At 38.0% G+C, this 13197-nt stretch overlaps 1 protein-coding gene across 1 annotated transcript in view; it reads left to right on the top strand.

The window, feature by feature from the left end:
* FBXL13 (F-box and leucine rich repeat protein 13) overlaps nucleotides 1-13197 on the top strand; it is a 102348-nt gene that overhangs the window by 14109 nt on the left and 75042 nt on the right. The window contains exons 6-7 of the mRNA XM_075776541.1: nucleotides 1271-1380; nucleotides 3504-3605. Coding sequence (XP_075632656.1) covers nucleotides 1271-1380; nucleotides 3504-3605 — 212 coding nt within the window. The remainder of the gene's footprint in view (nucleotides 1-1270; nucleotides 1381-3503; nucleotides 3606-13197) is intronic.

Genomic DNA, 13197 nt, shown 5'->3' with positions numbered 1-13197 from the left:
GGCATTTGCTTTGCAAATATTTCCAGTCTCTGTACCTTACTGGTTATATAGCCTAAAAAGTTATTAAAGTGTAATTAGTGTAAAGTGTACACTTATTAAAGTGTATAATTAAGTAATATCATACAATATATTCCCTAGAACACATAGTGTTTGAGCATGACTCAGGTAACAGAAAACAAATTTAAGTGTATACTGTCAACATGGCATCTCTTGCCAGGCTTGAGACACACTGATATGTTTTTGGAAACAACAATGGATCTTAAATGTACCTTTATAATAATTTATTTCAGTTGAATTTCTAGACACCTTTTTTTAAAAAAAAGTAGTAGTAAAGTGATTCTGTAGTGCATTTAATATATAAAATTTTACATTTTAATCCTTCTTTTGATAGAGAAGACTGCATGTCACACTAATCAAGCTTAGTCCTTGTCCATGAGATAGGATTATATAGGGCTAAGCTGTTTAAATACCTGTATTTTCTTGAAAGTCTCAAGTAAGAAGAGTCTATCAGCTCCCTGTGTAGCTTATTGCAGGTTTTTTACAAAGTTAACTGATAAAAAAATTAATTTAATGACGACTTAAGTTTTTGCAGAAAATTGCACTTATTTTCTCTTGGTTTTATTTCAGTGGCTGTGAAGAGTATTTTATTTTGATTGCATTTGTAATGCCTTTTACATATAGAAGGACAGTTATAGTATTTCCCATGCTTTCTTTTGTGCTGGACTAAAGAAAATTCAATTCCTTCAAAGTTTTCTTAAAAGTAATTTTTAAAAATGCTTACGTTAATTCATAATGAATACATGAACTTTCATAAGCTGCTTTGCTCTTCTTTGTATGTTTAACACTGGTGTAACACTTAGCACTTGACTTTATTCTTATGACTTTTGACTTCCGTGCCATCTGAAACATTATTAGAGTTTTGCTATTGTATTTTATTTCACTGGGGTCTGTATACATTTCACAGCTCCAAGCTCTGTGAAATTATTGGGTAATTTGGTAGATCAAACTGTAGATCAGTAATGTCTTATACACAGCTCTGATAAATTGGAAATATGTCATGTTTCTGCCTTGCCTCCTAACTTGAAATCCTGTTGCAATGGTCTTAAATGTATCTATTGAAAAATGTTATTTATTTCCTTACAGAAGGTGAATCACATAGCTATTTTATTGAAATGTAATTTGATAAACAGCCATTCATCTAAAGCGTTTAAATGACATGCTTGTTCTTACTTGTGGTACTCAAATCAGTTATAATTATGTGTATTTTCAGTGGCAGTGAAGAGACTGCAACAGATCTTTAACAAAATGTATTTAAATGCTGTTGTGAAAGCTTGGCATGCAGAGGCCCACAGTTCTTTGAAAACAAAAGCATATTTTGAGGTATGCAGTATAATGCTCTAAATATAGTAAGCTCAGTGATTAACGATTAACTCCATTAATCCCAATTGTTGTGGAAAAACAGCTCTATCAATATTAAATGAAGCATTTTAGCGTACTATTACTAATACTACAATTTAGTACTTATGGTGTTATGGGAAGCAGATCACTGCCTCTGTATTCTACAAGTAAAAGTTTGGTCATATCTTAAGCAGCAGAAGAGGTTGAGTACTGTTGTATATTATCAGTGATCTAGCTGGCTTGGATCACGAGGCTGATGTCTTAGGGGTAGTATTACCAGTTGACATGATAATCAGTAAAGATGATGCCTCTGGATCCCTGCCACCACAATCCAAGAAGTGTAGATTCCTGCAGAGTGAGGCAAAGCCTCAATAAGCTCATCTCCTCCCCCAAAGTGTGGGGTAACCAAAATTGTGATCAACTGAGAGTAGGCAACACATGGACAACCCCACATGCCCCGCTGCCAGCAGCCTTGTCTGGTCTCACTGTGAAAAACAGGGCTCTCTTCATTTCTGGGAAGGTTTCTCCTGCCATGGAAGAGAATGCCATAGGTTGGTGGGATGCTCAGCAGATACCATGTGGGGAAGGGGAGGGACGGGAGCTGTAAGACCCGGCCACTGCTAATAGCATGAGGGTTCCAAAAATTATGCTCACACAGATAAAGCTTTCCCACTGTTTGGCTCCTTTCCCTTCCCCTACTGTAGGTTGTTCAGAATGGAAACCAGCTGTGGACAATTGACCACTTGCTGGCTGCCGGACACCAGTTGTCAAATCCTTCCTGGAGTAAACCTGTCATTAGTCCTGCTTCTTCCCTCAAATGAGAACTGCTCCCTGTTCTCTCAGTTTTGTTTTTGTTTCTTCTCCCTCCCATACATTTTCTTTCTCTTCTTTTCTTGCTGGTATCTTAAAATATTTGAAATGTTAATCTGACTGGATTGAGTGCACAAAAGATCTCCTGTTTCTGGAGTGTATCAGATCATTCTTAGGGAGCAATATTCTCAAATTCTTTCCGTTCTTAGTAGCAGTTGCAAGGGTTGGTTTGACTTCCATAATTAGAATGCATATAACAGAAAGCATATAACTGAATCCACATTTTTTGATTGTGTACTTTTGTATTGTGTACACTTTTGTAGGCATTTTCACTGCAGTTAAGTCACCTAATCATAGTTTCTGGTGTAATTCAGCATGCCCTGGGATATCTCAGACAAGGCTAGACCAGACAGGCCTCCACTCAAAGCTCAAGAAGTGCAAGAGTCCTCTGCCAGTCCTGTGTCATATCTGCCAGTCTTTTGTGGATATCTTGGATAATCTAGATGACATTGATTGATTTTAAAATGCGGAATTAAACCATCAATGAATATAATACGTAATAAACTTAATGGGCCAGAAGAGCTCACATTGCTACTAAAGGGCAAATACATTTCAGAATGGGAAGTTGCAATCTAAAGCTCATTATTTCCATTTACTCTGTTCTTTCTGGCTTTCCCATCCCACTGTTTTCTTTCTTCCCATTTTCTTTATTTCTAATTTCTCCTTACCTGCATATTTCTTCTCTTTTCTCTTCTCTCTTCCCTGTAGCAATATTCAAATGAAAACCAACTTCATAACTCCTTCTGTATCTAGAGCTAGAATAAAAGACAAAACAAGGAGATTGAATGTTACTCCCATGTTGAGATTATATGTGAAAGATACATTAGTATCTTTCATGCAGTATACGTTGTTGGATGCAGTAGACCATCAGAGAGATTTTAGTAGTGATACCTTTTGCAGACTTGGCTGAAAAATTTGCATGTGCTAATAGTATGTTTCTGCCATATTGTGTGTACAAACTAGTGTACACAATGTTTTGGTTTGGAAATGCAGTGAGTCTCCTATACTTCTATATTGTATTGCTACGATGCAAAATCAGGAGATGCACCCTAAAAGTATGATTATTCTCAGTAATAGCAGTTACAAATGTTCATAGATGTGTTACTATATGGGAATTTGAAAATGCCTAGTTAAACTTAGCAAATACAATTTCATTTTTGAATATTTAAATGTATTTGAAACTTTGAACATGCAATTAAGATAAAATTGTACTTCTCTTGTACCTTTTTTTTCAGAGTTTGGCAAAGGAAAGTCAGAAAGGCTGTTCCGAATCAAATGATCTTACTGTTGGACATAAAACATCCACATCCCATTTACCAGAAAAGGCCTTATTACAGGTTTGTGATAGTTGGTGTTCTTTTTAATTTTTAATATGTATATTTCATAAATAATAGATATTTCATTTTGTTGAAAAGGATGTGGTTGTGTGATGGAAAGGAAGGTTCCTGTTTACATTGTTCTAGATGCTGGAGTTTGAGTCAGGTGGAATCCTCTGAAGGATGGTAATGCTATTCGTTCCTTCAGTGGCACCTGATGATACTCTGCATGCCCTAACCTGACATCCAGAAGATTCTCCAAGCTGAGACTGAAAAAGTGAGATTCAAAAAGGGAGGATAAGAAATCAGGAAATCTATAGGATAGGTAGAGAGTGGAATGCCTGAGGGAAGTAAAGGGATTTGTTGGCAGTGAATAGAAGCTCATAAGCCAAGCTCCAAATGTGATAGAAAGCAGTTTAATTTTCTTAAAATTATTGAGAAGACTGGATGGACATTATGCAGCTCCTTAATACAGAAAAAACTGCCGGGCCAGAAAGCAAGAGTAGAGGAGAGGAATCTACTGCAGGGGTACAGTGGGTAGGGCAAGATTTCTTTCCAAACATTTATATTCCGTTTAAGTTAATTTGTTTTTTTAAAAGCTTGCATTGATCAGTATTCTTGTATCCTTACAAAATGTAACTTTAGAGAGAGAAAGCTTGTTATTACGATAACTTCTAGAAGAGAAGGCAGTTCCACCCAGAAGCAGGAAGGTTGATTTGTGGCAGTATTTTAGAAAAAAGAACAGAATTAGTAACTACTGGTTGTGGAGCTTTCAGTTGTAGAGGCAGTTTAACTAAATTATAGGTTGGTTACTGAAAAGAATTGCCATTGAGGGATACGTTGGAACTACTGCTAAAATGTTTTCATTTTATCTTCTTATTTATAAGCTTTAATTTGTCCTATCATGTTTTTCCATTAATTTAACATTGCAAAAACATTAAAGTGGTATTTCAGAAAAAACATAATATGTTTTTCTTTTAAATAGTATGGACTATAGTGAACTCAAAATTCACTTCTTCTCCAATGAAGTCTAAAACCCAAATGCAGATAATTAATTATTATAAATAATAATTGATGTCACTGACATCTGGGAAACTTGAATCTGTAAGCTAAATCATGTGCATACTTTACAGACCTTATTCACCAAAAATACAGCATGCTTTAATTCTTCTTGATGTTATCCATATGGATTCCACTGTTGGTGCATACGATCTTCATGGATGTAAGACTGATTTATTTTGACTTATGTCCATGAATGGGGTTTAGTCTGTGCCATTTTTCTTAGTAGTGACTCATTCAGTAACCAGAGAACTTCTGCTATTAAATGGTTCAGGTATGGGCCCCTTGCAGCAGCAGTAGTATCTCTTCTACAGAATTTGGGGTCATAATACTCATACCTCTGATTACTAAGACATTGATACAAGTTAAGGAAGAATCTGTAGTATGAACCTCTTCTTCAGAAGCAGTGCACTCAGAAGGGAATGTTCTTCCCATACAAGTGTAAATATCACTAAAACAGAGAGAAAGAGATCCATTCCCTGTATGAGTAGCAGGATGACCAAAAATTGATCTACAGTGCCACCTCCTAATGTTGTATTTCCTAATAAGGTAATATTATTCATTATAATAGTATTATATAAAAAGATAGTATTATATGAGAGAGTGTGTGTATGTATATTTTTATATATATGTCTCAAGGTTAGTACTATAGCTTACATGTGTCCATACCTATCAAACTTGTCATACCTATAAATAAATAATTAGTCAAATTTTCAGGAATTCTCAGATCTGTACTAGAATCCCATTTTCATTAAAAACCCTGAAATAGTGTAATCTTTCTGATAGTTCTATAACAAATAAAATTGACAGCATCATTCCTTTTTTTTGTAGCTTGGAAGTAATCTGTTTATTTTAGCTTAATCCATGAGCCTTGTTTTTTTGTCATCCAAACCATGAGCTCAAAATATAGTGACATTTCAAGCTATCCTCATAGGTTGCCCTTTTTTGAGGTCACATCATGTTCACAGTTACATGTGCTGCTGTCACAAAGAATCAGATCTCGCATACATAAAGACTATGCACATGAAAACCAGAATCCGGATATGTATTGAAAAGAATGACAGTTATTCTGAGTTACGTAGCCATACTTTCTGATTAAGGCTACAGCTGTAAAAATACATTATATAATTTTCTCTTCTGTTTATATATAAACTTAATTTTATAGCCTATATAAATCAAATATACTGTCAAGTGCTACTTTAGTGGCTTAGCAGAAAGCATTGATGTCTTCCATTTCTAGAGTAATTCCAACTCTGAGGTCTGGAGCTGAAAAGCAAGGTAGTTTGACAGCTTAGACTTTAGGCCCATCATAGTGTATATTTTAATGTGCATTTATGAGGAGAATGAAGTAGGAAGTGAAAATTCTACTGATGAGACTAGGAAATAATAACCTAAGAATAAGAAAAAGAAAATTGCATAATCCACACAAATTTCAAGCCATATTTTTGTGATTTACATATAAATACATATATAAATATATATACAATTTTTATATATATATAAAAATATGGTCAGTGTAGGAAGAGGAATTATTTTTGTTTGTCGATACTTAAATAGCTTTTGCATATCTGAAATCCAAATCCAAAAGCTAGAGCTAAGGAAATTGTATGTCATAAAAGAAATCAAAACTAATTATATGACTGCAGTGGAACAACCCAAGAGGTAAGAAAATGAAAAGCAACAATAGGGTAAGGTGATCCCACCTCCTGGCTAGCTTCCCCAGTTACATAGAAGCATGATGTTCTATGGTATGGAATATCCCTTTGGCCAGTCTGGGTCAGCTGTCCTGGCTGTGCTCTCCCAGCTTCTTGTGCACCTGGCAGGGTGTGAGGTGCTGAAAAGTCCCTGACTTAGTGTAGACACTACAACTACCTAGCAACAACTAAAACCATCAGTGTGTTGAAGAGTTAAGAAAATTAACTCTATCTCAGCCAAAACCAGGGCAGGAGGGTTAAGGACTGGGATCAACAAAAAGATGACAGCAGCAGTGCAGGCATTTGGGGAGGGGTGCATGGAAGCATGTGGGATGGGGAGCGTCTTCTGGAGGGTCTCCTTCAGGGCACGCGAGAGAGAATAGGCTGAGCCAGCTGCACTGAAAGTATTTTTGTATTTTTTGTGTATGTGGGATAAGTCATGCAAGTTATTACAAATGAGGACTGGAAGCTAGAGCTGTGGATTTTTGGGGCAAGCCAGAAAATAATGGATTTATTTATGTATAAAGTGCAGAGGTAACAAAAATTATTACAGAAAAGCAGGCAGCCTACTGAAATGCTTCTATTTTGTATGTAAAGAGAATGCAGCTCCCTTGATCCAGAGAGAAGTGCAGATCTGTGTGGCTGTCACCTGGTTTCTTGAACTGTCACTATTTTATTCAGTATGGGAAGCGCAGAAAGAGTTCTTCTGTTTACTGGCACAGACCAGAGCTTCCCACTAGCTGAGTGCCTAACCATATGCTGCAGAAAGGCAGAGCTAGTTCCTTCTCCTTCTTCTCCTTCTCCTTCTCTGTGAATCCTCATGCTCTCTTTTTGATGTATCCAGCATGTAGATACAATCTCCTTCAACAAGAGATTATTACTGGATGCTGTGTTCTCCAGGCCAAATCTGTGTTGCTCTGAGCATTCATGGAGTGTAGAAAAGAAAGCATGCCTGGACTTCTCAACGTCTTGGAACTTATGATAAGGAGACTTTATTGTCTCTGGCACTGTAGATGATATTTGGTGGTGGATCATTTCAAAATCACAGGATATTTAGTAAATAATATTATTAGTATGCTAACATTTATTGCAGCTTTCTGTTCTGCTCCTGTGCAAAAAAAAATAAATCTGTCAGTTTGTATTTACTGCTGGGACAAGATCTGTCCTCAGGGGCAGATGGAAACCATTTGCTTTGAAAATTACAGTTTCCTAAAAAAGTCAGTGGTACCACAGTACCCTAATGTTGAGTTATTGGTGGAAAATGATTGCTGTGCTTTAAAGCTGGCTCCTGTGGTCTTGACCTAATATGAAATAAATGTTTCAACAGACTTTTTCAGAACTGAAAATTGAAAAGGTTACTAGCAAGAGAGTGTCAAATTAAAAGCCTTACTTTTGTTCTTCTAATATGAAACTAAACTCTATTAATGAATAATAGAGTCAATATTTTCTCTTTCATTCTAACAAGTCATATAGTTCCATTTATTCAAATACTTTTTGTGATCTGTGTCAAAATTCCTTAGAGTTTTAAATCAGATTGAGTTTTGAAGTTAAGAAAATAATCCACGTGTCCAATTAACCAGACTTCTGGTTAAAGAAGCCTGTGATGGATCCAACTATAATTATCATGGGATGCAAGTCTTTGAAGGGATGGGGTGCACAGAAGGAATTTGCTGTTGAAAAGAGCCTGCACATTTCTGTACTTTAAAAAAATCCTTGTAAGTCCCCAACTGCATTCTGAACCACCTAAATCTCTTTAAAATGAGTATGGCTATAGCAAGCTCCCAAAATTCTGGAATAAAAACATAAAGCCAGAAAAATTGATATTCTAAACTGTTTTAAGTAGTTTATATGAAGTGAATTACAGACAGCTTGTGGGACAGCAGCATGTTTTGAGGAGCAGGCAAATTGCTTGAATGTATTACCTAGGTGATTAAATGCTAGTGGTAAAAGACACATTCTCAGTGATTTTTCTACCTGATTTGTCCTTTTCTAGCTAAAGAAATTATAGCTTTTGGCTAGTTTGTATAGGTTGAAACAGAAAATCTTTTTAAATCTTGGTAGACTGAATAGGGGAATCTAATTAGCGTATAACAATTTAAAAAAAAAAAAAAAAAAAGAATATAACTTGGCAATACTTGAGTCAGGCCCCACAAACTCAGGCTTCGCCTGTCTCATGCTCCAGTACAAAAGAAAACAATTAATAAAATAGTTGGAATGCAGAAGCAGGATAAGAGAAGCCGTAAATTAGGGAATAGTCCTTGGGTATGAACTAGAAAAGACACAAAGTTTGAGGCAACCTGATAAAGGGAGGCCCAACATGCCAGCAAGCCTGGGACCATCTGGGCGGGATGGATAACAAGGTTGCTGAGCTTGCAAAACGGGGATAATGAAGAAGAGGTCACCCAACTCTGTACACTGAAGAAGAGGAGAAAGAGGAAGATTTGAGGAGGACGACCCCTGACGACCACCTGAGAAAGAAACTGCGCAGGCGTATCAGGACATTAGCATATATTCAGGAGTTCCCGGAATAATAATGAATATGCATTAAATGTATCAGAAACCTAATGAATATGTAAACTCTTTTGTAATATAAATCACGAACAATTTGTTTCTCGTCGAGACGCACGTTCGTGGAAATATCCCGGTGCGACTCCCAGCGCTGCAATAAAGGATACCTGCTTAATAGTCACATTGGCTATTGAGTGAATTTTCTTTGATTCAGATTGGCACCCCAGATGGGACCCTCTCTGCCCGGCTGCAGGACCCATTGAGATTAGGACTCTCTTGGGTACCCCCGGGGATTTCTCCGGAGAGACTCCTCTCCTCAATCGGATCACTGCGGGGGCAGACAAGGACCATCTATTGAAAGGTATTCTTTAAAATATTTTGTTTTTATTTTATTTGTTTAAGTAACTGTCTGGAGGTATTGGTTGTTTAGGAGTTTAACAGTTACTACTCTGTTTTTGGAACCGGTTGTTTGGTGGCTCCCCGTAGGTCGTTACGTTATAACGCAGGGTTGAGCGTATGCGGGACTGCTAGCGTCTTATTCGCATACATTGGGACAGTAACTGACTGGAGGTATTGGTTGTTTAGGAGTTTAACAGTTACTGTTACACACACACACGCACTTGTAACTGTCTGGAGGTATTGGTTGTTTAGGAGTTTAACAGTTACTGTCACACACACACGCACTTGTAACTGTCTGGAGGTATTGGTTGTTTAGGAGTTTAACAGTTACTGTCACACACACACGCACTTGTAACTGTCTGGAGGTATTGGTTGTTTAGGAGTTTAACAGTTACTGTCACACACACACGCACTTGTAACTGTCTGGAGGTATTGGTTGTCTAGGAGTTTAACAGTTACTGTTACTCACACACATGCACTTGAAAACTAACTGTCTGGAGGTATTGGTTGTTTAGGAGCTTAACAGTTACAGTTTCAAGAATTTTCTTTTTTTTTTTTCTTTTTCTTTCTTTTCTTTCTCAAGTATAACTTGAGGTGTTTGAATTTGTGTGAGTGTGTGAGACGTACAATCACGTACGAAGCGAGTGTGGAGTCCGGATCCGCGGTTCTGTTATCCCGCGAGGGAAACAGCCGGAGAAGGACGAAGCGAATGATTAATGATACCCTTGTGGGTAATTATTTAGATTAATAGTAGCATTGACATGTAAGTTTGGATGTCCTTTATTGCTGTGTTAAAAGATTAACTAAAAATCCGAATGATGCAGCCCCTGAAGTAGAATTGTTGATAAATGTGGGAATCAGAATATTGCTTTTGACACCCCAAAAATATTGTGAATCAATAATCATTTTTGAATGTTTATGGTATAAACAGAAATTGTGAATTCAATCTGGGACAGACATAGAGTGTGCTAAGTGTAAAGTGTGAACCCCTTGAGAAAAAGGAGTGTGCTACCGAAATAGTAAAGATTGTTTGTGGTTGGCGAGATAGTAAAATGGGAAGTAATCAGAGCGGAGAAGTTTTAAAAAACAGCCCAAGAATAAGAATTTGGAATATAATACAATGTTACAATTGATGTTGTTTTGTAGAAGGAAGTTAGAAAAGAACAACAAGAAAATGAAAGAGCGGAGACAGGCAGGGAGAGACAGGGAAAGAGAGGGTAACCTGAGAGCTGCACTGCAGGAAGCATCAGCAAACTAACTTCAGGGGAGGACGGCAATACCAAGGGGGAGAGGCAAGACCCCTCCAGCACAAAATACCAGTAATACCTTAGGAGATCATCAGTGTGCATATTGTAAAGGACTGGGACATTGAAAATGGGATTATCAGAAATTTAAGGACCGTTTTAGGGGTCCTGTTCCTACCAGTGCAGAGGTTCTGGAGGAGGCACGATAAGCAGCTCCCTTTCAACCTCAGTTCCCCTGAACTAGGTCCTGAAGGGGACCGGGGGAAACCTCCCCAGCAGAACCCCTGTCTACAGTAGAGCTGGGAAAAAGGAAAATAGATTTTCTTGCAAATACCGGGGCAACTTATTCTGTTAAATACTTATCAAAGAAAATTGAGCGATGATACAGTAAACATTGTGAGTGCCACAGGGAAAGCGAAACAGTGTGCCTTTTCCATCCTTTAAATTTTAAGCTCGGAAAACAATGGATAACTCACCAATTTTTATATATGCCTGAATGTCCTATACCACTCTTGGGACGGCACCTATTGAGTAAATTGGAAATGCATATCACCTTTAAAGATGGAAAAGTTCAATTATTAATCCCTGAATCTAAAGCCATTGAGGCAAGAGTTTTTATGTTGCAGGAGCAACCTAAGACTAACAAAGGAATTCCCGAGGAGGTGAAGAATACAGTGACATTTTTGACACGGGCTAATGAGGTCCCGGGTAGATCCAGAAGAGCGAAACCCATAAGAATTATCCTTAAACCTGGAACAAATCTGGTAAGACAAAATAATACCCATTAAAAATAGAGGCCAAAAAGGAATTTAAAAGGTTAATATTCAACTTTATAGAATACGGGTTGCTCATATAATGTAAATCAGAGTATAATACCCCAATTTTACCGGTGAAGAAACCGGATGGGAAGAATTATCAGCTAGTACAGGACCAAATTTGGTTTACCGTACTGGACCTGAAGGATGCATTTTTCTGTCTGCCCTTGGCAGCAGAGAGTCAGAAGCTGTTTGCTTTTGAATGGGAAAATCCTGAAACAGGCAGGAAAACACAATTAACTTGGACGGTGTTACCTCTAGGACTTAAGAATAGCCCTACTATTTTTGGGAACCAGTTGGTCCGAGAACTCGAAACATGGACTCCTCCATCTCAGACAGGGACTTTATTATAATATGTGGATGATTTACTAGTGGCTACAACTACTAAGGAGGACTGCGCCCAATGGACAGTGAGCTTGTTAAATTTTCTAGGATTGAGTGGATACAAAGTTTCCCAGCAAAAGGCCCAAGTGATTCAGCAACAAGTCACTTACCTCGGATTTGAGATCTCGGGAGGACAAAGAGAACTCGGTAAAGGTCGAAAAGAAGCTATTTGCCGCACACCATTGCCGGGAACAGCGAAAGAACTTAGGACCTTTTTAGGTATGACAGGATGGTGCAGATTATGGATATATAATTATGGACTCTTAGTAAAACCATTGAATCAATTACTAAAAGATAATCAGTTAAAGTTGACCTGGACAGGAGAAGCAAAAAGAGCCTTTGAACAACTGAAAACAGAACTGATGAGAGCACCGGCTTTAGGTCTTCCTGACGTGTCTAAACCCTTCTGGCTATTTTCTCATGAGAGGCAAGGAATAGCCTTAGGGGTGCTGGCTCAGCAACTAGGCCCTTATAAAAGAGCAGTAGCTTACTTTTCTAAGCAATTGGATGAAGTAAGCAAAGGGTGGCCTGGATGTCTACGAGCAGTAGCTGCAGTTATCCTGAATGTACAGGAAGCACACAAATTTACAATGGGCCAGAAAATTACAGTAATGGTGTCTCATACAGTTTCAGCCGTGTTAGAACAAAAAGGAGGACACTGGCTTTCCCCCTCTAGATTTCTGAAATACCAAGCAATACTAGTGGAACAAGATGATATAACTATAGTCACCACTAACATTGTGAACCCAGCTTCTTTCCTTAGCGGGGAAATCTTGGAGCCGGTGGTCCATGACTGTTTAAAAACGATGGAAGCGGTATATTCCAGTCGCCCCGATCTAAAAGAGGAGCCGCTCCACGATGCCGAGGACTCCTGGTATACAGACGGAAGCAGCTTTGTGAAACACGGAGAACGCCAAGCGGGATATGCTGTGACCACTACCCAAAAGGTAATAGAAGCAAAATCATTACCTGCAGGGACATCAGCACAAAAGGCTGAGATCATTGCCCTAACCCGAGCGTTAGAGCTGGCAAGAGGGAAGAAGATTAATATCTGGACAGACTCAAAGTATGCCTTTGGAGTTGTACATGCCCATGGTGCTATCTGGAAGGAAAGAGGACTTCTCACTGCTCAAGGAAAATATATTAAACATGCAAAAGAAATTCTAAAGTTACTAGAAGCCGTAAATCTTCCAGAAAAAGTAGCTATTATGCATTGTAAAGGGCACCAAAAAGGTAACACCGACCAAGAGATTGGCAATAAATTGGCAGACTCAGAGGCTAGAAAGGCAGCAGAAAAGGGTAAAGTGATGGCAGCCTTAATTCCAGATGGTAAACTTCAAATTCCAAATTCTGATTTGGAGCCAGATAAGTAATCAATGATTTAGAAGGTAACAAAGGAAAAGATGGATGGTTTTATGTTCCAGATGGATGAATAATAGTACCCTCTAATTTGTTATGGAAATTAGTTTTAGATGAACATAAGAAAACACATTGGGGTACAGATGCTTTA

The sequence above is a fragment of the Balearica regulorum genome, chromosome 1 (assembly GCF_011004875.1).
Source record: "Balearica regulorum gibbericeps isolate bBalReg1 chromosome 1, bBalReg1.pri, whole genome shotgun sequence".
NCBI lineage: Eukaryota > Metazoa > Chordata > Aves > Gruiformes > Gruidae > Balearica > Balearica regulorum.
Note: the sequence above shows the minus strand (reverse complement) of the source record. Positions and strands in the feature narration are given on the sequence as shown.